Source organism: Vigna angularis, chromosome 6 (assembly GCF_016808095.1).
Source record: "Vigna angularis cultivar LongXiaoDou No.4 chromosome 6, ASM1680809v1, whole genome shotgun sequence".
In the NCBI taxonomy this organism is placed as follows: Eukaryota; Viridiplantae; Streptophyta; class Magnoliopsida; order Fabales; family Fabaceae; genus Vigna; species Vigna angularis.
Window position 1 is genome coordinate 31,800,946 of NC_068975.1, and position 24,671 is coordinate 31,825,616.

Below are 24,671 nucleotides of genomic sequence, written 5' to 3' on the forward strand. Positions count from 1 at the left end.
AAAAAGAAGATTATGTTTTGCTTTACAATACAATTATATTTTATTATTTATTATTTGAAAATTAATAAAATTAATTCAATATTTTTATTTAGTTTCTTATCAGAAGTTGTTGAAAGAGATGTTTTAAAAAAAAGAAAACAGATTATATTTATTTTTTTCGAAGTCTGAGAAAATGTAATAAAAAATCTAAGAGACAGAAATTAAGTCGGGACGTCCAGAGATTTGGTGATTATGTTGAAGAATCTATACAAAATAATTGATTTATTAGTTAGATTTTATAAAAATAACTCATTTTTATTTGGTTACAGTTATTAAAAAATTTAAAATTAATAATATTCTATGCCCCATGGTACAATTGTTCCACTCTAATTGGTTTTGTCCCAAGAGAAAAAATAATTGAAATGAGTTTAATGTTTTTATAATAAATAAAAGAAAAAATAATTAGAACTGACTTTATCTTTTTTATGGAGTTGATAACGAAAAATTACATTTTTAAATAAAATTTTCAAAACATAACCCCTAAATCTTAAGGATTTGTGTTAATAAAAAACAATTTTCTATTTTTTTCGGGTAAAAAATGTAGCAAAATATTAATTTACAGCTAAAATAAAATATAAAAAAACTATAAATATGTCATAAAAAATTACCAAACAGAATGCAATACAAAAGTTTCCTTTAAATATAGAAAGAGAATAATAACAGAAACTTGAAAAGAAATACAGAACTACTGAAAGAATTTCAAACATATTTCACTATAATTTGTTCTAAATTATTCATATAATGATATCAAGGAAAAAGCATTGGATCATATAATAGGAACTACCATAGTCCTAATATATAGGTTTAGAGGACTGCCAGATCAGAAAATCCACCGATTTGGAACTTTAGTTCTAACAGGTTTGACGAAAGTAACAGACAAAAGTAGCATAGTTAAATTTCAATTTAATCCATTATAGTCAGAAAGTGGTGTGATACAAGTATTTTTTTTATCCAATTTGAAAGGTAATTTAAACATACATGACAAAAATGAAATATATATTCATGTTTTTGTTTCAACTTTTAACTTTGTTTGAAAAGTATCCTAACTTGAAATTTAAAACTCATTATAATGTATTGGTTGAAAGAATTAAAATAATAGAAAAAGGTATGTAATCTGTGCCCTTTTCCTGAATTTTTAAATGTCCATTTTGTGATTCCTGAATTTCAAAATGTATGAACTTTACTTGGAAAAGACTATCACATTAGAATAGTTCAGTCTAAAACATATAATTATGAATCCCGGAATGAAACGATAAACAATGAGAAATAACAACTCTTCCATTTATAAGGTGCATCCCACATGAGCCTCAAACCAAAAACTCATTAAAAATCCACACAAACTTTCAGAGGCTGCCACTGCTCACTTCCACTCATTCTTTTGCTTTCCCTATAAATCCTTCCTTTCCCAGAAAACTTTAGAACAAAAAACAGATACAAACAAGGCAGCTCTGGCTTCATGTAAAAGGGTTCCATTTCAAGTTCCTCTTGCAGAAAAGGACACCCTATTCCGTACCAATAAAGTATTTAATACTGAGAATGATCAAAACAAAAGAAAAAGAAAACGATTGCATGCTAACTTAATCTTACAATAATAGAAGATTTGGTGATGGTAGACTTACTGATGACACCAAAATTTGAAGCTTTTATATGATGAGACATGACATGGTTGAAATTGAAGACTGTGGTGACAACTTCGCTAAGAACTACTCTATGAAGCCAGTTTTGGCCAAAATAGCATTCCTCACCTTGCTAAGATCTCTCCCTTTCAGAGTCCTCCCCATCCCTTCACACACAGAGAAAGAAGAAATCTGGCTTCTTGCAAGCTTTCTTGCAATCCATTCATGTGGAGGCACCATGTCATCATCCTCATCATCACCACCTTTGCTGCATGAACCATCATCCTTTGACCCTTTCTTGCAACTCTTCCCATAAATTTTAGACCAGTCAGGGATATCCATGGGTTCTGAGGAACCTTTCAACAATGGAGCATCAGAAGAAGGTGGGGTGTTGGAACTAGCCCTTGGAATCTTTCTTGTGGCAGTAGGTAAACGCCATGAAGAAGAAGAACCACAAGATTCCTTGCATGCCCTTGTGGTATTTGGGGCAGAATCATCTTTCTCGTAGTCCACACTCCACACATCTTCATCAAAATCTTTGTTTCCCATTGCTCCTCCACCAGCAGCACAACTTTGATTCAGAAAAACACCTAGATCTGCCATTGTTGTTAGCTCTGCCACAGTGGCACCCCTAGAAGGATGAGATGTTTATTGTGAAACGCAGAAAGGAGTGTAAGAAGATTGAGCAATGAGCAGTGATACGAAAGTTAGCTTTTTCAGTATATATAGAGACGGATAAGTGATGAGACTTGTCCACCTAAAGGTGTTGTGGCTTCTAACGAGATAAAATGAACTTTTTTCTCGTCTTGGGAATCAAAAGGCAGAAAGGTGTAAGGGAATAACATCAGGAATCTACCTTGCTTCTGTTTCAATATACCCCCAAAAGGAACTACAACTTTTCAAAAAAGAAAAACTTACAAATGGTAAATGTGATTAACCCATGTTAAATACCAACAGGTACAAAGGAAGAAGCCTTGAAAATCCGAGTCCAGAATCAGAGAATGGTACATTATTATTTTTTTGAAGACATGGTGTGGCAGAAAAAGCCAGCAAAAGCAGAAATCTATGTGTACATATTTATGTACACCTTTAAACGTGTATTATTGTTTGGTCCAGAAAAGAAGAGGATGAATCTCCATTCCATTAGTTGACATAAATAAAATAGTAAATCATAAATTAAGCTGGAAATTATCAAAGTTAGGTGATTAAATGAAAGAGTCCAAAAGGGCAGTGGGATTGGGGAAGTTCCATGGTAACATTTTCAATTAACAAAACTCTCCTTTGCCTTTATTTTGTTATCTTTTTCTAAAAGCTGCATCTGCAACTGCAACTGCAACTGCATCTTGATTTGCAGATATGGTAAGGGACTATTGGCTGTAACCGTACAATCCTCAACCTTATCCGCAACTCTGTAACAAAGCTCATTCATTCATTAATACATGAAGAACCTCCCTCCATCTCAACCATGTTAGAGACTTCCTACCAGACTTGTTCATTTTCAATTTTTTCAAAAACTTTGGACTTTTTACTAACTTATTCTCTGATTTCATATTAAGATTTTGGATTCCAATAGTTAGGTGGAATAAAGTAATTGATGGAGAGAAGGTTAAAAAAAAGAGAGGTTGAAATGAATAGTTAATTTTTTCGGTAAAGATCAATTATCTGAAAAATTAAGATTTTCGTATCAATAATACTCATAAGAACAATAATTAATTTTATTAGAAATTTTAAAATTATAAATAAATAGTTTTTTTCACAAGGAAGTGTTATTCATTTTCTTCAAGTCAAATAAAGTATTCCTTGTATTTTGAAGTTATGTTGTGATTTTTTACTGATTCCATTTGTTTTTTTAAATGAGAATATATACCTTTTTAATCCGAAACTATAAAGGAACAATAATTAAATGAAGACTTTAAATAGACGAAGACTTTTTCAAGTGAAACGAATAAAAAGGGAAAATTTAAATATAAAAAAACCAAATAAATACAATTTAAGTTACATATTTTAATTTATTGATTCAAAACATTTAATCAAGCACAAGTTTGTCCATGTTATCATTGTATTTTAACATATAACTAATACCTTTGAATGAATGAAAAATCTATAATATATTTCTTTTATTTTAGTGAAGGAGTAAGTGCAAACCTGTATTTAGGTTTTTTTTTTAATTAAAATCTTAAATTTTTCTCTCAACATTAAACTTTTTTTTGTTAAGATTGAAAGAATGAAAAATCGTCCTTTAAATCTGAGCTCCTGACCTCTACAGATAGATGTATCATTCCTTATGTAGCTTTAATGTCCACATTAGAGAAGGCAATCAGCAACTTCCATGATAACTTGGTACTTGTTAAATTAATAGACTTAAGTAGAGCATAAAAAAAGATCACAATAACCATGATAAATATTTAAATGTTAAAAATACTTATTATTATAATAGAAAATTTACTTGAAGTTATATGAAATGATATTGATATTTTTTTTTTACTTTAAAGTAAACATTTATACCTCTTATATATTCAATAAAATTGCACTTATATCTTTTTTTTTAGTAAACTATCGTTATCACTTCTTGTATTTTTTATAACAAATCATACTTTTTTGTAATTTTAAAAAAAAATTATTTATAATTCTTTTTAATTTTTATAATGTTTGTTCAAATTTTAATCAACTTATTGAAAGTAAAAATAAATAAACATTATTTATTAAAAATATAAAAAAATAATAGTTTCTTACAAATAAAAATAAATAAACATTATATATGTGTAACTTCATGAGGACATCTTAGCAGACATCTTAATGAGATAATGGCATAGGCATGTCAATAAATTGGACACAGATGGATTGTAAATGACACACATAAAAATATTATATTTACTATATAAAAACGTTAAGAAAGTATAATTCAATAGTTACAAAGTTACAAAGCTTACGTTATACAACTGTAACGTGTTGCAATATTATCATCATTTGTATATCAAATTTAACAATTTCATTTATAATTAGAATAGAATTTCCATATACAAGTAAAAACAGATGCTCACAGCATTGTGTTTACATATTTTTATAATAATAAAAATAATAAATTATTATTATAATTTTATTGTACATAATTTTTATTTATTTTATAGATAATTTTTTAATTAAAAATTATTAAATTCAGAAAACAGTCAAATCAAGAAAATAATTAAATTTAAATAAAGATCATTTAAAGAATAAAATTAAAAAATAATTATTTTAATTTAAAAAAATCATTTAGAAGATAAAATTGAAAAATTAAAGTAAACACCAAAAAGATAAATCCCTGTATAAGTATAGATACACAATATTCTCTTAGATTTATTATGTATAATTATTTCTATATCCTCTGCATATAAGCAGGAAATTTCACCACCGAACTTTTATTTTTTTATTACCTTGTACATTTACATTAAACAAATTTAAAAATTATTTTTTATAACCTTTTACTATAATATTTAATCACATAAATTGTTCTTTTAACTTTAAAAAATGTTGTCAGACAATTGTAATGTGACAACCTCAATATTAAGTAGAATTTAATAAATAAAAGATGATCATCAATGTTATGTGCTGGTTCCATCCAGACATAAGCTCTTTCTTCTATTATTTATTTTGAACTATCTAATGCACAAAAAAACTTGCAGATTCCAATTTATTCTGCTCTGCATTCCACAAGCTTAGCTATTAAAAAACATGCCCTCTTTAGCATATACTAAAACCATATAAATTACATGTTATTATTGCGTGACGACAAAATAATGAACCTTTTGAGTGTCTTCTCTAGAAACAGATGTCACCTTGAAGTTGTTATTTTCACTAAGATTTGCTATATGCAACGAATTATTCTAAGACTAAAAAGCTTATTACTATACTAAATCTGTGTAAAAGGAATGAATCTTAATTTGCATCTTACTTCCTCTCTCCATTTAGATCTCATTCTATCTTGCGTGCTGCATGGTAAAGCTCCAAATAGTCAAGAGCAGGCCGGTTCCAAGACCAGTCTTGCTCCATCACCCTTTTGCATAAACTGTTGAACCAATCACGGCCATCATACCATGCTGTTATTGCCCTGAAAAAGTTACCACAAAGTTAATTTTGCTTTGCTGTAAGAAACATTTACAAGAGGGTGGCAATAACGTAGAACAACTCAAAATAAAAACATGCCAAATGCTTTTGGTTTCCTCTGTCCGTGTCAAAGCCACTTTAAACCCTTCTTTCCCAATGAAAATTCCAATGCAAGAAATTCAGCATACAGTATTGGGACATTACTACTGAGAGCATCATATATAGCTGGGAGTACTTTATTGGCAAATTGATTTTTTCATGATATAACCATTTGACAAAGAATTCACCTATTGAGAGCATAATCAACACCTCCAACATCAGCTCCATCAAAATTAAATCCATTTGTCTCAAGACCCTGTGCTTGTGCTCTATCCTTATCGTGATCAACGTCAAATACGGTATCAAAAAGTCCTGCAAAGTTATTTTAGATGAATGTCAACTGAACCAAAACAGTTGAATGAACAAAAGAAATAAAAGATAAAAAGCTATTTCATATAAAAATATACATGAGATAAATGGTCGATGTGTTATTTGGGTATGTATACTAGCCATACCATTTAAATGAATATTATGTGATAGATTATGATAGGGGATTAAAAGTATATGTAAGAAGGAATAAAAAAGGTGGGAAGAAAAAAAGTCAGTTAGCAGTTTGTTAGAAGTATATGAGAGTATAAATAAAGAGTTTGTTGAGAAGGGCGGGGGAGGATAGTTTTGTATTGTTTAGTGTGAGAGGGGGGGAAGATGAGGCTTCCTTGATAGCTGTGGGAATAATTGTATTTTCTTTCATTCACTAAATACAATCAGAGGTTATTCACTGTGTTGAGTTTGTCTGGTGTGTGTTTCTACTCTTTTTCTTAACTTCTTGATTAAAGAAGTCTATCAACTTGGTTCGACCTGCCGGATCCAAATCAACGGAGAGGCAAGATGGAGAATAGGATGAGTGCACTGGAGGGAAGATTCGATTCCATGGAAGCAATGCTGATGGAGATGCGAGCAGAGATGAGAGGAAGGGCTCGAAATGGGAGTCGCAACCGTGGAAGACGAATTGTTAATCGCGATCGGGAGAAAAGAGGGAACAACGGAGGAGTTCGGAGGGTAGCCATTCGGTGAATGGAAGTAGGGAGACATCGGAGGATGAATCGGAGGAAGAACGCGATGACATTCAGAAGAGTTGGATGAAGAGAGTGGAATTACCCACTTTCGAAGGGACCGATCCGACGGGATGGATCGCAAGAGCAGAGAAATTTTTCGAAATACAGAGTGTGACTGAAAAGGAGCAGATGAAGCTGGTGTACATCTGTATGGAAGGGGAAGCGAACCATTGGTTTCGCTTTTGGCGGAAGAAGGTTAAGAAACCTACCTGGGCGACATTGACGGAGGCGATGGTTAGGAGATTCGGAGGTAGACACCGGGGAACAATTTTCGAAAAATTAGCAGCCGTGCGACAGCGAGAATCAGTGGATGAATATGTGAGGGAATTTGAAATCCTAGTATCTCAGGCTATGGGAGTAACGGAGGAACAGCTGCTTGGGTATTTTTTTGCGGGACTCCAAGAAGAATTGCGGGATCTCGTTCGGCCTTACAATCCTCGCGACCTGTTAACTGCGATGGAAAGGGCGAGGGATGTAGAGCAATCGAAGTTGGTGGCGAGGGTGACCAGAGGAGGTGCGGTGAGTAAAGGAGGACCAATTTGGGGGAAGTATACCGGCAGTGCGGGCACAGTAGCTAGCACGGAGATCTATTGAGGGTCATCAGAGGGGCGCGCGAACAGTAGCGGAGGTCCGAGTCAAAAGAAAGAAGCGACGACCAGAACCGCTGGTTCTAAAGTGGAAAGCACGTCAGGCAGCGGCGGACCGAATCGCGGATTGCGAATGCTGCCGTATCCGGAATACCTTAAGAGGAGAGAGGAGGGTCGGTGTTTTCATTGTGGAGGACCTTACAGCCCTGGGCATCGTTGCGCGGAGAGGAGTCTCAAGGTGATGATCTTGGGGGCTGACGACGACGAGGCGGAAGTGGCAGAGGCAGAAGAGGAGGCGGAACAGCGATGCATGGAGTTGTCAGTGTATTCTGCTGGGGGAATCTCGCAATCGAATACGATGAAGTTGTCGGGATGGATTCGAGATCGGAGAGTAGTCGTCCTCATTGACAGCGGAGCAAGTCATAATTTCATCTCGACACTGTTGGCGGAGGAGATGGGTTTAGAGAAGGAGGAGACGAAGCCCTATAGCGTTTGCCTGGGAGACGGCCAGAGAAAGGAAACGCAAGGCCGTTGCATGGAAGTTTCTTTGATACTGGACGGAGTAGAGATTAAAGAGAATTTTTATCTCTTCGAACTGGGGGGCGTCGACATCGTGCTCGGAGTGGAGTGGCTGGCTACGTTGGGGGAAATTAGAATGGATTGGAAGCAGATGACAATGAAGTATGGCATGGCAACAAGAGAGATAGTGATAAGGGGTGATAACCGATCTTTGAAGAAGGTCGTCAATCCCGAGGCGTAGCAGAAGGAGACAGAGATTGAAACTCTAGCGGTGGTGTGGGGTATGTATCAGTCTGAAACAGCAGGGGAAAAGAAGGGAGCAGAGGATTTAACCCCATGCAGGAAGCAAATCTGGAAAAGATTTTGGGGGAGTTTGAGGGAGTTTTCGAGATGCCGCAGGGGCTTCCTCCAGTCAGAGAAGTGGACCACCAAATAACTCTTAAGGAAGGTACTGGTGCAGTGAACGTGCGACCATACAGGTATCCTCACCTAATGAAAGCTGAAATAGAACAACAGGTTCAGGAGATGTTGGGCCTGGGTATTATTCGGCCCAGTAACAGCCCATTTTCCAGTCCAGTAATTTTGGTTAAAAAAAAAGATGGGAGTTGGCGTTTTTGTATAGATTACAGAGCTTTAAACAGAGTAACTATTCCCAATAAATATCCAATTCCTGTGATTAAAGAACTTCTACATGAATTATACGGGGCTGCTTATTTTTCTAAAGTGGATCTCAAATTTGGATATCACCAGATAAGGATGAAGGAGGCAGATATATCCAAAACAGCCTTTAGGACTCATTTAGGACATTATGAGTTTTTAGTAATGCCCTTTGGCCTCACAAATGCTCCGGCCACCTTTCAAGACATGATGAATTCATTGTTGAGACCGTTCTTAAGGAAGAGTGTGCTGGTATTTTTTTATGACATCGCCAAATGCTCCGGCCACCTTTCAAGACATGATGAATTCATTGTTGAGACCGTTCTTAAGGAAGAGTGTGCTGGTATTTTTTGATGACATTTTGGTGTACAGTAAGTCATGGGGAGATCATGAGGAACATCTTCGACAGGTGCTGAAAGTGTTAGAACAACACCAGCTGTTTGCCAACAAAAAAAATGTGAGTTTGGCAAGCGACATATTCGATATCTGGGGCACATGATATCCGAACAGGGGGTGGAAATGGATGGAGAAAAAATTTCTGCAGTGACTGAATGGCCAGCACCCCGTTGTATTAAAGAGTTAAGGGGGTTCTTGGGACTCACTGGATACTATAGAAGATTTGTCAGGAATTATGGGAAGATTGCCCGACCCCTTACGAATCTTTTGAAGAAGGGGAAGTTTGAGTGGACAAATGCCGGAGAGGAAGCCATGCAAGCTCTAAAAAAGGCAGTGACCACTGCTCCGGTTCTGGCTCTGCCAGACTTCTCACAGCCTTTCCATGTTGAATGTGATGCTTCGGGGAAGGGAATAGGAGCTGTGTTATCACAAAATAGGAGGCCTATTGCTTACTACAGCAAGGTATTATCGGAGAGTTCGTTGGGGAAGTCAGTGTATGAGAAGGAATTGATGGCGCTGGTATTAGCTATTCAACAGTGGCGTCCCTATTTGCTGGGAAAAAAATTTAGTGTCTATACAGATCAAAAGAGTTTGAAGTATTTACTTGAGCAATGCATAACGACTCAGAACCAGCAAAATTGGTTGGCGAAACTCATGGGCTATGAGTTTGATATACATTACAGGACGGGGGCATCCAACAAAGTTGCGGACGGGTTATCCAGAAAGGGAGAAGAAGGGGACGAAGGAGAAAGTGGCGTCCCTATTTGCTGGGAAAAAAATTTAGTGTCTATACAGATCAAAAGAGTTTGAAGTATTTACTTGAGCAATGCATAACGACTCAGAACCAGCAAAATTGGTTGGCGAAACTCATGGGCTATGAGTTTGATATACATTACAGGACGGGGGCATCCAACAAAGTTGCGGACGGGTTATCCAGAAAGGGAGAAGAAGGGGACGAAGGAGAAAGGACGTTGTTAATGATAACCAGGCCCTATTGGCCTGACTACCAAGAAATAATAGACGAAGTGGAAAAAGATGCGGGGTTAAAGAAAATAATGGGAGAAGTGAAGGAAGACCCAGATTCACACCCTGCTTATACGTTGGAGAATGGGAGACTCCATTATAAGGGAAGGTTGGTGCTTTCAGCAAAGTCAGAATGGATTCCGAAAATCCTTGCAGAGTTTCATGATACTACGCTTGGGGGACACTCGGGTGTCTATAGAACCTATAGAAGAATTGGCCAAGCTTTTCACTGGATGGGCATGAAAAAAAGGGTGACCGACTACGTAGCCTCTTGTCTTATCTGCCAGCAACATAAATATATGACGTCATCTCCGCAGGGATTGTTACAGCCATTGCCTATTCCCAAGGCCATCTGGGAAGAGATAAGCATGGACTTTGTGGTCAAATTACCAAAATCTCAAGGCTTTGAATCAATAATGGTGGTCGTGGACAGGCTGAGTAAGTATGGGCATTTCATACCCATCAAACATCCACATACAGCCAAGATAATTGCAGAGATTTTTGTAAAGGAGATAGTACGTTTGCATGGAATTCCTATATCGATTGTTAGTGATCGGGATCCCACGTTTGTTAGTACATTCTGGACGGAATTGTTCAAAATACAGGGTACCCAATTAAAAATGAGCACCGCCTACCACCCAGAAACGGATGGGCAGACAGAGGTTTTAAATAGTGTTAAAGACCTACTTGAGGTGTTTCTGTTCGGAACAGCCCAAGGCTTGGAGCAATGTGTTGCCATGGGCTGAATAATGGTATAACACCAGTTATCAAGGGGCTTCGAAATGTACCCCGTTTGAAGTAGTTTATGGAAGAAAGCCCCCGGTAGTAACCAAGTTCATCCCGGGAGAAACAGTGGTGGAAGCTGTGGTGCAGGATTTACAGATGCGGGATGAGGCTATTTCACAGTTACAATATCATTTGACCCGAGCCCAGGAGCGGATGGTCCAGTATGCAAATAAGAAGAGAAGAGAGTCTAGCATAAAAGAAGGGGATTGGGTTTTTTTGAAAATAAGACCTCATAGGCAAGTATCTATGCCGGTCAAGTTGCATCCCAAATTATCTGCCAGATATTATGGCCCTTTTCTGGTGGAAAAGCAAGTGGGTCCAATGGCTTTCAAACTGCAGTTGCCTGCCACTGTGAAGATACACCTGGTGTTTCATGTATCACAATTAAAGTTGGCTGTGGAGGAGCATAAGGTGGAAGGGGAGCTACCAGTAGGATTGCAAGCGGACGGCCCATTATATAGACCCTTAAAAGTACTACAAAGAAGAGGAAGAAATGAACAAGGGGAGGAGACCACTCAAATATTGGTTCAGTGGCAAGATGGAGGGGTAGAGGGAGCGACTTGGGAGGATGAAACATTTATCAATCAGCAATTTCCTGATTTCAACCTCAAGGTTGTTGAAGAGGAGGGGGTATTGATAGGGGATTAAAAGTATATGTAAGAAGGAATAAAAAAGGCGGGAAGAAAAGAAGTCAGATAGCAGTTTGTTAGAAGTATATGAGAGTATAAATAAAGAGTTTGTTGAGAAGGGCGGGGGAGGATAGTTTTGTATTGTTTAGTGTGAGAGGGGGGGAAGATGAGGCTTCCTTGATAGCTGTGGGAATAATTGTATTTTCTTTCATTCACTAAATACAATCAGAGGTTATTCACTGTGTTGAGTTTGTCTGGTGTGTGTTTCTACTCTTTTTCTTAACTTCTTGATTAAAGAAGTCTATCAGATTAATATGTAGCATGTACAGACCTCCAGTTTTTCGAACAACAGGTATTGAACCGTATCTCATTGCAGTTAGTTGAGTGAGTCCACATGGCTCAAAGATTGAAGGAACAAGAATGAAATCAGCACCAGCATATATCTAGAACAAAAGAAATCTAGAAGAGTCAGTAGCGTCCCATAATTTTTTGACTGTATATATAATAATGGATAAAATGCTACCGAAGGATCAGTTTCATAAGTTACCAAGTGCGAAAGAGGCTCATCGTATGCAAGGCAAAGTCTAGCACGATCATTATGAGAGGAATGCAATTGATTTGCCAAATTCACAAAATCATTTTGGATACGAGGATCTGGGGCCGAACCAAGCAATACAACCTGCGTAACATTTTACTGTCAAGACTTGTCTAATTAAATGAAACATTAGTAAACAATTTATAAATGGAACAAGAAAATCTAATAACAAATTTAAACATCATACTTTGACAGCACCTATTTGAAGTATAAAACTTATTCAAGAAAGGTAAAGGGTCAAATCCAAGTTCAAGATATCATTCGTCCTAGATGTTTACTTTTGCAAAATCATTCGACTGAAAATTGAAACTGCTAAGTGGAGGTCAAAAACTGGCCACCTATCTTTAACCCAAGGGAGATGACGACTGAGATCCAACAACTTAATAAAAGAATATTTAATACTGCATCAGTTATCAGGTAAATTATTTTGTAATGATAACAAAAACAACAGTCAAAATGCATATAACTTTATTATCCCATATTGCTATTATGAAGGCAACTATGGCATTGCTGGTGTCCACCTTTGTGAAACAGAAAAAAGGAATACCTGTCCACCACGTTCTAGGGTGCGCCAAATGGCATGTTTGATGAGATGGATCCCTTTCTGATGAGTCAATCGAGTAATAATTCCTACTAAAGGAAGATCAGCTCTTTTTAAACCAAGCCTTTGTTGCAAGGCTTCCTTAGAAGCTCTTTTTCCTTCAACAACGTTTTCTGATGAGTATGATACCTGGAATAATGATATCAGAAATAGTCATAATTGACTTAGTAAACTAAATAAAATAGCTTCTATATAATAAGCACAGGCATCAATTGAGTTTAAGATATCAGTGTAGCCATTAACGAACTCCACTGAATAAAAAGAATCCGTCAGTCCATTTTCATTTAAGAAGTCCTACTTAAAACTTGTCTTAAACTTATCAGAGCAATGCATGCAGTTGTGCACTGTTGAAACTTTAACAGTTGAGTAATAAGTAATATTCCAAGTGCATATTGATGATTCATCCCAAACACTCACAATCACTACGTTACATAAGAAACATGAGGTAAGTATGTTCACAGAATCAGTTGCATCATTTTGAAGTCACTAGTAAGAACCAAAATAGAATGGAGTTATTCAATACGATTATCCAAAGTAAAAGATCAAGATAAACAAAAATCATCAGAATTATTCTAGCTTAACTTTCTAACTTTAGTTAGTTATCATTTACAAGAAGCCACATGCCATTCTAGGACCCATGTAAGAAAAGAATAAAAAGATCTGTGTATATGTCTACTTACAGGAATGAATTTATCATTATATGGGTCCCATATATCTGGATCGATTCCATTTATTATACCATGGAACTTGGGAAGATGAGGAGCAATTACAGGATTACCAGCAATCTCTCTTGAATATGTGGGAGAGACCTGCCAAATATGAATGACCATGATGTAAAAATCATAACCAGCTTCTTGATTTCAAATTGCTATTCAATTTAAACTCCAAGATTTGTATCTGATGTCACAGTTATATAAAATTATATTATGGGGAAATATTTAAACGGATGAGAGCCAATCAAATCCTTGTCAGGAAATGATTTACCTTGTAAGTGCACATTTACAAATTGTTTTGCTTCCATAAGATAATAAAACTTTTTCTCTCCATTAAAGCTATCTGGCATAAGCTAAGATTATTTTTTTTTTGTAAAAAAAAAAAGAAGAGTCAGCACATGGTCCTCTCCGTGATCCCGGAGGAAAACATAGTCCATTTGAGGCAATATAGTCCGCAAGTTCAAAGCTGGCTAAGTAAGTTTATTCAAAAGCTCCATAGTCAAGTATTATGAGTCAAGGCCAAAAAATGAGTCATGCATTATTAATAATATACATTTTTTTATTTAATTTCTTTCACTTTTTTTATTATTGAAGTGTTTAGGAATAATAGGTGTCTACTCATTTCACTCCTAAAATCTCCTGTGGGTATCAAAGTAGGTTTATAATTTTAATACTCATCCCTACATTCTTCCTCATGTTACACCGGATTTGAGTAAACACCCAGGCAACTCCTTATACCATCCTTATAATTTTGACTTAAACATACATTTTACATAAATTATTTATCAAGTTATTAACTAAATATTAATTCAAACATTGCACAAAAAATAAAAAATTAGAAAAATGTCACTTACTAATTGCTATCCCAAATTAAAATTATCATCTTGAGTCGTCACTAATGTTAGGAAAGAGATAAAAAACACTTGTTAAAAATAGTATGTGTGGAGGAGGTAGTGAGTTCACTCAACATGGTATCTATCTATGTTCTCTGTTTCTTAACCAAGTGGTATTGAGTTCAAACCTTGTTGCCCTTATATATATATATATATATATGGTAATAATTAAAATTTTATAGAATAAACTTTTGGGATAACATGATGTGGAAAATTTTAGTACAAGGTAGGTATGGTGTGTACATTGTCCATGCTCCAAGCCTCAAAAGGCTTTATAGAAATGTAATCTGACAACTTGGTGTTTGGAACAATTAGTTAATGATTACTAAAATTATCAAATATTGGGTGTAAGTTAGGGAAATTGACAAATTTAAGATAACACTTACAGTTGTAGCTCTGTCAGCATATTGCATAGCTTTTCCAATGAATTGGGCTCCAAATTCAAGGTTATGAATAGTGAAGACAAGTCGTGCTTTACTAAGACCGTAATGAGCATAGTTGTCTTTAAATATCCATGCAACCGGAGCGCTTGACCAATCGTGGCAGTGAATGATATCCTGCCCATTTACTAGAGCCAATTAAAATACATCCTCGGTGACATTGTTAAACCCGAGATCACTTGCTTTACATAAATGGCATGTTAAATAAATTTAAAAGAGAAATATCTAGCCCAAAATAGGAAAGCTGATCACTTGCAAAGTGGCTGATAATATTTTTTGTTGTTTTATGCATCGGAATCTTAGATATAATTACACAAATGCATGGAATTACAAAATGCAGGCATATCATGTTTTTAGGTCAAGTGGGGGGATTACACAAATTCATGCAAATTGCATTTACCCTAAAAAGAAGTAGGGACAAGAGTATCTTGCCACTGTCCTAGTTTTGACCACTCTCAAGTCTCATAAAAAAACTGCTCGGTTCAGGTGGGTTATGAGAAAATATTGAGTCACCACACAACATCCCAAGAATAACAGATAGTTCTTCATTCACTCTTACATCAGGAAAGGAAATGTTAATTGGAAGTTAAAAAATTGACATCTTTTAATGAAAAAATAAATAAAATGAACAGTTTAGTCACTAGTATAAAATTTCTTACAGGATGAAATCCATTTTGGAGTAGAAACTCAAGAGCAGCATGACAAAAGAAACCAAATCTCTCTGCATCATTCCCACGACCATATACACAGCCAACTTGAAAGAACCTGCACAAAAAAATATTGATATGTAAAGCTCAATACAATCTGTGAAACATTTGAAAGTTTTCCAATCAGCTTAATTGCAGCAAAGAGTAAAAATGAAGTTACCCAAAATAAAAGAAAAAATATCTTTTTAGATAATTAAAATGAAAATAGCCCCCAATGTCAAACATAATACAGCTCACAACTATCAATTCAATCTGTTGAATATATATATACTCCATAATATATACAACTGGAGAGATTAACTAATTTCTTTCACAAATTTGATTTGCTTCTGTCACGTCCAAAGGCTTATTTTACGTATAATATACACTATTTTTTAAAGGTACAGAAAGTATCTTCTGTTCTCTTGAAGAAGTGATGACAGATTTTATCTAATCCTTAATTTGAATTCTTCAAACACTTTGACAGAAATAAACCTGCAGTTGACATTCAAATATAATTATGGTTAAGATTTGAAAGAGAAAAACTTGGATTGTACAAATTTATCCAAGTATTGTACAAATTTGGGTTTAACAACTGTGTGATGGAAATTTCAAACTTTAGCCAACCCATCTTCATGCTACTCAGAAATAATTTGATCTCATGTTTGGTGCTAAGTGACTAAGCGCTTCAAAAACATGTTGAAAACCTAGCCAGCAAGTTGATTACATGTGCCCTACCACCACCTTTACTTCTCAATCCCTAAAACTATGATACCTCTCAGCCACCTCCGGTGATGATCAATCAACTGATAGGGTCCAGAGAGTTAGAATAAAGGTGGTTAATTTAAAAAGTAGTATTGGAAATTTAATGTATTAGGTGTAGGGAGTTTGTTTAAATAGGAGAAGAGTGTAGAAGAGGGGAAGGTGGAACGAGAATCTTCTCCCAAGGTTCTTTGTTTGTAATTCAAAAAAAAAATTGAAGAATTCTTTCTTTTTCTCCTTTGTTTTTCTTTTATCCCCGAACAAAAGGAAAGAACCAAAGCCTTGAAGATTCCCATCAAGTAATTTGATTATAATACCGTAGAAGCTCAATTATATGAGTAGAGAAACCATAAACTTTGCCTGCAATCTAAACATAGATATTTTCCTAACCGAGAAAGTTGATGTGAAAAATGTATTTTCCAAAATAGAATACAAGGCTTGAATGTAAGGAACTGTTAATTGACACACATTAGTGAACAGATTGGAGAACCAACGCATTTACCCATTTTGAGGCTCCAGAAAATAGACAGAGAGACCTTCGACATTTCCACGCCATACTTTTATTTCAGTCCCTCCCCATAAATAGTTCCTGTGATATTCAAAGTCCTTTACCTACATTAGAAGCTACGCATTTAGTAGCTAGTATTAACAATAGCTAAAATACAAAAGCACAAAAAATGCATTTTTCTAGACACTCATGTCTTCTAAGATAGCCACTGATGCAAATGCTCAATGTGAAGAAGAGGAAGGCACCCAAACAATATCTGTGTGCCCCCCCCTCATCTCTATTATCAATCAGTCATATTGAATAGCAAACTACATCACTCTAGAAGCGATTATCATAACACCATGCTGTATTCAAAAGGAACTTAAGGAAGAACATAAAAGTTTTGAATCAAGTTGAAATAGACATTATACATCCAATGCAGAGTATAAGATGTAAAATAAGAAATAAGTACCACAGCAACAGGTAGAGAAAAAAAACTTACATTGCTAAGGTTCAAGCAGTCATACTTTGGAAGAATAATGTCCACGTTGTGATTTAAATCCTGAATAGCTCGGGATAGACTAGTAACAACATCACCAAGGCCCCCAACCTGCCAAAAATTAATACATCAGAAACAGACAAATGGACTAAATTTAGTCACAAGTATTCTCTGCATAACATAGTAATAAATAACAATCTTTTTTCTGAACAAAATTTGCAACAGCTGATTAATGGAAACAGTTACCCTTCATATGTACCCTAGCTACATCGGGGAATTTTCTCCTACTGCAACCCATTTTAATCCAGAGGAGAAACACCCTTTTTCAAGATGTTCAAAAATTCTCTTTTCAATCACTAATAAAATAATGCACTTAGGGAGATATTTTTACAATCCTCTTTCTTTATTCTACAAAGATACAAAATGAAAAAATAACATAATCAGATAAGTTTGATTATTAACAAGACTTTCCCCAATGACACTTAAGACGATAAAGATTACAAAAGTGGAAAGACTAACACACAGAGAAAAGTTCTGACTGCCAAAACAATTAAAACTACCAAATGCCAAACACTAATGTTCTTAATAAATACTTTACAGTATACGCCAAAAATAAATGTCTTAATCATAACTTTTTACTGTATTCGCTCAAGAAATATTTCTAAAATTCCATATATTTAAGGAATGTTCAATGCTACCCTTAAACCTGCCATAGTTCAGATAATGAAAAGTTAAACCATTTTTTTTCCTTTACCCATGAAAAGGGGTATGCAAATTTTCCAGTCCTCCAAATCCAACTTTCATAGAATATTGAAAGCATAAAGAAATTGCAACGGATTTTTTTTTATTTTATTTTATGAAAACATCACCAAAAAAGTAACTGTTACCATGTTGGGAATGGATCCTATAGTGTTGAATTTTCACACTTATCATGTGGAAATTATGTCTATCTCTTCATAAAATTTCACAAATATTAATAAGGGTTGAAATATTACGAAGTTTCTATTAGACAAAGTCATGTGAAAATTCAACACGAAAGAGGTCATTCTGGCCACACCATAACTAATGACAAAAAGTAAAATTCCTTCACTGTAATTTCCTGAAATCTTCCAGCCTGGAAATAAAAGAGTCTGCGGAGACATGTCCATAAATTTAAGATAAGATACACAGAATAAGTTAGCTCACTTTTGCAATTGGGGCCATTTCCACAGCAATATGGATTATATGCAAAGGTGGTTCCTTTACAATACCTCCAAAAACTGGAATGTGATAATCCATTCCAAATTTGTTATCAAAAACTCCACCGTGTTCGCTCTCAGATAATACAAAGTCCATCATGTATGCATCCAGTGGAACCTTAACTGCAGAAACACAATCATTTAACTTTTTCAGGGCCAATGTCTTTTTCCCTAGAGAGAACAATGTGATTATACCCTTGATGAATTTGCATAACACCAACTTTACAAAACTATAATGAAATTCTCCATCTTGAAAATCTATTATGACACAAGATCCATGGACATTGAATCCGAACACAAACCATAAATTACACATTAGAAGATCCTAGCAGCCTTCTTTATAAAATTTATGACCGATCAAGGCCATCCCACATCTTATGACACACAAATGGTGCATAAAAAGACTAATTTTTAATACAAAAATATCTGCATCCTTATATTTATCTCTGATATATGCAGTAGCATATTGAATTTTTTTCCTGCACAAATCCATATGTAATTGAATCCACTGGCACAGGAAAACTGGTGCCTCTCCTTGTGTCTTGTAGTGTTGTTCAAGTAGTAGTATCCGTGAACACAGATTGATAGCAGAACAATGCACTTAATATAAAAGACAAGCAATCTGCTAACTTGAATTGCATATCATATATGCTGTAGCACCAAAAGTGTGGTATTTGGAGGGCAAATCATATTTCGTAAATAACATCCTTTAAAATCCTTTATATTACTAATTGCTGGAATAATATGGTCTAGACTCTAATCATCTTTCAAATGTAAACTATGGGAGAGACTCACCAGAGGCTTTGACATGAGTACCATTCTCTGCAGGTAACATTCTCTGAGGAGGCAATGGACCATTACAGTGAGTCCAACGATTAAATGAACCTCTAAACCAAACCTCAGGCTTTCCATTTAGATTTGTGTTGGAGGGGTTATAAAATACTGTCACTGTACTCCCTGCTTGAACGTCAAGTGGGTCCGTGAATACAATATGCTTTTGAGAAAGCAAAAATCTTTTCAAAGTTCTTTCCTTTGTTTCGGCTTTCATTTGTGCTGTTTTCTCGGCCTGCAAAAAGGGATAAGAACAATCAACAACATAAGTATTAGTTTAAATATCAGTTAAAAGAAGAAAAAAAATGCTTTCTTACACAGGCAAACAGTTATAGGGATCAATCTAGAGCTACACTCTGAGCAAAAGGTGAACTTATCCTCGATACCCAAAATTTGATTATATAAATATAATATACTTGTTTGTTATGTATATATTTATAACAAGTGTTACAAGAAAGAACAGACAACTGGAAAGCTTATTTTTACAATTGAAGCATCTTAGACCACGACTTAATGTCACCCAGTGCCAGAACTAACCTTGGCACGTATAGCTTCCTCTCTTAACCTCCTCTCCTCCTGAAGCTTTCGATATATCAGTTGCTCTTCTTCAACCCAATACTGTTCATCAAGTGTAACTGTAGGGACAATGGCGTGGAAATCTTGTTTATGATTGTTATCATACACACCTGCCTTCTGAGGTGGGCCATCAGCAAAGACCCAATCCAGGACCAGAGCTTGGTCAGGTACAACAACTGCATAAAATATAATTAATTGATCAATAAAATGTGTTGCATTCTTCAAACTAATCCTAAAAATAATATCAAGTTTTTATCCATCTTCTGAACCAGAATTCCTTTGCTGACCATCATACAGTCCTTGACCTATATAATTTAAAGAGTTGATGTCTAAATTCTAGGACTAAACATCTAATGCTTCATGAAAGAAATTCATCTCTCTCTGCCTCTTTCTTTCTATCAATCTATGAAATTTCAGCCAAATGTTAGATATAGTAAAAATCATAGAACTCAAAATTGGTTGTATAACTTAAAATGTTCAAGATTCAAAATTCTCATAAAAGATTTTATGCAAAATAATAGCCATAAACACAAATATCCCTGTCCCTTAAATATGCAACCTTTTCTTCTATAAATCATATGATGGACATGACAAATCTATAAATAAATTTCACTTCATTATGGTTTTTCTTGAGGATACAAAAGGCACTTAAGAATCATCTGTCTGAATCTTATCTGCAAAGTCACACCATTCACCCAATGAATCACCATATACCACAATATATATACGGCACAAGTCCTCCGTCATTTGGAAAACATGTGGCCATTATAACTAGAGAGATGCAAAACTCCAACTCCGTGCAGTCCCATAATAGCACATTCTTTTTCTATTCGTCACCTTTTGTAATGTCTAGTAAAAGATTAATTTCAAGGAAATGAAAAAACTTCAAAGACAAAGCATAGATATGTAAAAGAGCATACCATCAAACTTCAAACACAAAGCATAGATATGTAAAAGAGCATACCATCGGCATACCACCAGTCATCTCCTTTTAAAACAGATTTGATAAACCTTTCAATGATTGATAATCCATACTTCCAATTATTGTGCCCACCATGAATCCATATTTCATTAGCATGTGCAAGAGGACCTGAGCTTCTGTTATAATATAATCTGATCAAGTCGTTGTCTTTAAATTCGCTAGGTTCAATATACCAAACATTATCAATTGATTTTACAGCATTTTTCAACAATTGTGGTAATGTTTCTCGCATTTTTTGAACTTCCACCCTCGCCCGTGACCTGTCCTCTTCCTTTGCAGCTCTGTCTGCCTCAATTCGCCTTTGCTCTTCAGCTTGTCTTTCCCTTTCAGCTTGCACCCTAGCAAGTTCTTCTAATTCTTTACGTTTCTCCTCAAGTAAGAAATTTTCAAATGCTAATGCATCCATTCCTCCCTCAATGGGTATGCGGAAGTCTTTTTGGTCATTATTGTCATAGACATTTTCTCCGTTGAAGAACACCAAATCTACCTGGTAGGCCTCTCTTGGCACGTATAATTGGCAAGACCACCAATCTCCATTGAGACGTGTCTTATTCAACCTAACGGAAAAAGATTTCCACTTCCAATCATTGAATGCCCCCATGATTTGAATGTGTGGTTCATCACTTAGTGCTGAAAGGCTCTTATTAAGGAACACTTCTATATCTTGATCAGGTTTAACAACAGGAGGATACACAAACAGCTTGGTCCCTTGAGAAACTTTTTCCTCTGCTATGCTCTCTATCTCCTGCTGGCGCTGATTTTCTTCCAACTCCAAACTCAACAGCCGAGAAGCTTCCTCCTTTATTCTATCATCATCAGCAGTGCTTGATTCCTCAACAGCTTCCTCAGTTATTTCACCAAGGGTATCAGTATCTGTATCTTTAACACTTTCATCAATTTCGGCATGATCCAAAAACCCTTCTCCTGAATCTTGAACAATTCCAACACCTCCATCGTAAGGAATATCCTCCTTTAACCCGAGAACCTCAACATCCTCATCAGTCATAGAAATGTTGGCTTGACTGCTCTCAATAACATCCACGGTCTCATCTAACAACAATAATTCCCCCACATCCCCAACAATTTCATCAGTTCTATCTATAACCTCAAACCTCTCGTCTTCTGAAAATTCAACCCCCCCTTCTTTATCATCGTCAATATTCACATCAACTGTTTGTTTCTTATCGCCCCCTGAAACCTCGCTGACCACAGGAGTTAATGAATCTCCCTTCTTCAATCTTGCATTCCTTTTGCTTGGGACAAAACCCTTTGCAGCAGTGCCTTTGGGCCTTGTAACTGCCACCTTCTTCTGTTGCCTCCTCCGAGGAAAATCTACCAAACCATAAAATTAATAGAAAAATATACTCATAAATTCTTAATCCTAAAACAACAAAAAGAAAATAAGATAAATAAAAAACCTGCACTGGCACTGACGAAAGAAACACCCCAACCTGCTTTGCACGGGGAACACTGAAACCCAAAAGAAAAAATACACAAACTCTAATACTCACCACCATAATCATCCAATTTAAGAAAAAGAGAAGGTACAAGGAAGAAAACACAAAGCATACACAAGAGTAAGATGAAAAGACTTGGCAATTACCACGAAACCACTTTCAAACGTTACAGAACGACGAGGTAACACCCCAGGAAACGAGTTCAGCTTCACACAACCGCTTCTGTAGGGGAACACGGCTTTGCAGTTTAGTTGCAAAGACATCTCCATAACCACTCACTTCCAACAACAAAGTTTCGTTCTTTGTTCCTCTTTTATACGCGCTGTGGTGCGAGCATTTGATCAATGTACTGTGCTAATAATCCAATGACCCAAAATCAATCAACATGCCCATGAATCTGTGCGCCAAATCATAAAAAAAGCAAAACAAAACAAAATATTAGTGTACTGCATACAAAACGAAAATCAAATTACGAAAACATAAAGAATGAAAATGAGATGACGATGAGGAGGAGGATGATACATGCACTTGCAGTAGTTCGGCGATAGTGTCAATTATCGGAGTTTGAGCCACACATATGACAGTCAAGTGGTGGGCTGTGGTGTGTGTGCGCTATTTGTGATTTTTTTTATACCATTTCTTGCTATTTTTGCTCCGAGAAGTTTACATTAATTCGTTCATGGAAGTAACCACAGTGCGATAATTCATCCAACGGTGCAAATTCACTTATATTTGAGTGGTTATTGTAATGTCGAATGTTGGTGTCCAGTGTTCCATTTCTTTTGTCATCTACGTTAACTATCAAACACTGCCAACTCAAAAAATACTTATGCTTCCAGAGATTATTTAATTTGTGTGTCTTAGTCTAATTTTGTTTCGACTACTAGGCAAATGTTAATTACATGTATGATCTTAATTTAATAGTTGTAACCAAGATATTCCTATTTCAAACTTTGATTTGACAAAAGTCGTAAACTAAATTTATAATTATTATATTAAAATATACGACCAAACTTAGATGTATATATTGTTTTCAATTAAAATCTGAGTTCCATTTTTGTTAATTTATATTGATCTTTAATTTAATTTTCATTGCAAATATTATCAGAATAAAACTTTGTTTCAGACTAGTATAGCTTGAAAACTTAAAAATATCTAAAAACACATATATCATTGTTTGTTTAATTTTGTTATTATATTATTAATAAAAAAATAAACAAATCTTTCATTGGAGAAATGTATTATCATAAGATTTATGATCAGATTTACCCGTTTAGTTATAAAATTTATAATTAAACACTCAACTTAGAAATATTAATATCAATATATAATAAGTATATAATCTCATTTATAACCTTAAACTTAAGTATGTTTTTTTTTAATTAAAGTGAGAAGATTTGGTTCCAATAGCATAGTCGAGATACGTGCCAACGAGAACGCGCCAGATGTAAGACGAGAAGACGAAGACAATCTCTTCGTTGGGATATTTGTGCAAAATTCTTGGTTTGGATCATTGCTTTATGGGAACTTGTAATCACATTCACAGACTTACGATGAAAGTGAGGTCGGTTTTCTGGTTTTGCTTTCTCTGTTATGAAGAAAGTAAGATTCACAACTGGGCAATTTGAATCTATCTCAAAGGATTTTTTTTATAAAGGTTTCTATCTGCTCAACATGCTTGTCCTATTCATTGATGATCAATTTTTATCTAAAAAAAAATCTATAATGGAAAACTTGTATTTTAACATCTTTTATAGAAAAAATTAGAAAATAATATTATGTATCTATCTCTAAAATATTTTACTTCAACCAAGAATATAAACTTTAATACTCTAAAACATATTTAAAATGAACAATTTCAACCTGACTGGTCAATTCTCCATACTTTTAGAATTATTTTGTATTCATGTTGTAAACAAAGATCAAATGAACAAATCTTGTAAAACAAACTATGTTTAATTTTGCATTATAATTATTATTTATTTAATATCATTACTATTAGTATTCTACTTTTTTTCATAATAATAAAAAATTAAATTATTACTTTTTCATAATGTTAAAAAAAATCAAATTAATAAAGTAATTATTCTAATTTAACAATCCTAAAAGTTTGCAGATAAGGATGATAACTTAACATCATGCATTTTTATATAGGCGAAAAAATATTAAATAATGATGATTGATTGGTGTGGGATACACAGTCTCGTAAAAAATATTAAATAATGATAAATGATAAGTGTTAACTATTGCTAAAATGGAAGAACATCTTTTATCATTATACTCTTTTCTAACTTATTTTAACATATAATTTACTTTATATTCAAAAGTATGACTCTATTTATGCGAGGGAGTTAGCAATTATATATATATATATATATATATATATATATATATATATATATATATATATATATATATATAT

At 34.8% G+C, this 24,671-nt stretch overlaps 2 protein-coding genes across 3 annotated transcripts; both read right to left on the reverse strand.

Moving 5' to 3' along the window:
- Positions 1-1,286: 1,286 nt before the first annotated feature.
- Positions 1,287-5,093, reverse strand: LOC108342495 (uncharacterized). The gene is made up of 2 exons (XM_017580278.2): positions 1,659-5,093; positions 1,287-1,541 (listed from the first exon to the last, which is right to left on the reverse strand). Exon 1 carries the CDS (start codon positions 2,256-2,258, stop codon positions 1,743-1,745), a length of 516 nt encoding a protein of 171 aa, XP_017435767.1. The 5' UTR covers positions 2,259-5,093; the 3' UTR covers positions 1,287-1,541; positions 1,659-1,742.
- A 143-nt stretch (positions 5,094-5,236) lies between these two features.
- On the reverse strand, positions 5,237-22,927 carry LOC108342757 (starch synthase 3, chloroplastic/amyloplastic). Of its 2 annotated transcripts, XM_017580551.2 has the most exons (17): positions 22,772-22,927; positions 22,396-22,646; positions 22,211-22,262; positions 20,775-22,124; positions 19,772-19,986; positions 19,199-19,469; positions 18,351-18,526; positions 17,169-17,276; positions 16,682-16,791; positions 15,391-15,496; positions 14,678-14,848; positions 13,366-13,494; positions 12,632-12,814; positions 12,037-12,168; positions 11,821-11,932; positions 6,026-6,149; positions 5,237-5,742 (listed from the first exon to the last, which is right to left on the reverse strand). In XM_017580551.2, the coding sequence occupies exons 2-17, from the start codon at positions 22,516-22,518 to the stop codon at positions 5,607-5,609; spliced, it is 3,498 nt and encodes a 1,165-aa protein (XP_017436040.1). In that variant the 5' UTR covers positions 22,519-22,646; positions 22,772-22,927; the 3' UTR covers positions 5,237-5,606. The 2 variants fall into 2 exon arrangements, with proteins under 2 accessions (XP_017436040.1, XP_052735241.1); XM_052879281.1 differs by lacking the exon at positions 11,821-11,932.
- Positions 22,928-24,671: the final 1,744 nt, after the last annotated feature.

Excerpts from the sequence above, each read along its gene's own strand:
- LOC108342757 (XM_017580551.2), bottom strand. The coding sequence starts at position 22,518 with ATGGAGATGTCTTTGCAACTAAACTGCAAAGCCGTGTTCCCCTACAGA. Across the intron at positions 22,125-22,210 it reads TTTCGTCAGTGCCAGTGCAG|ATTTTCCTCGGAGGAGGCAA; the intron begins GTTTTTTATTTA and ends ATGGTTTGGTAG. Across the intron at positions 18,527-19,198 it reads TACTCATGTCAAAGCCTCTG|TTAAGGTTCCACTGGATGCA; the intron begins GTGAGTCTCTCC and ends GTGTTTCTGCAG.
- LOC108342495 (XM_017580278.2), bottom strand. The coding sequence starts at position 2,258 with ATGGCAGATCTAGGTGTTTTTCTGAATCAAAGTTGTGCTGCTGGTGGA.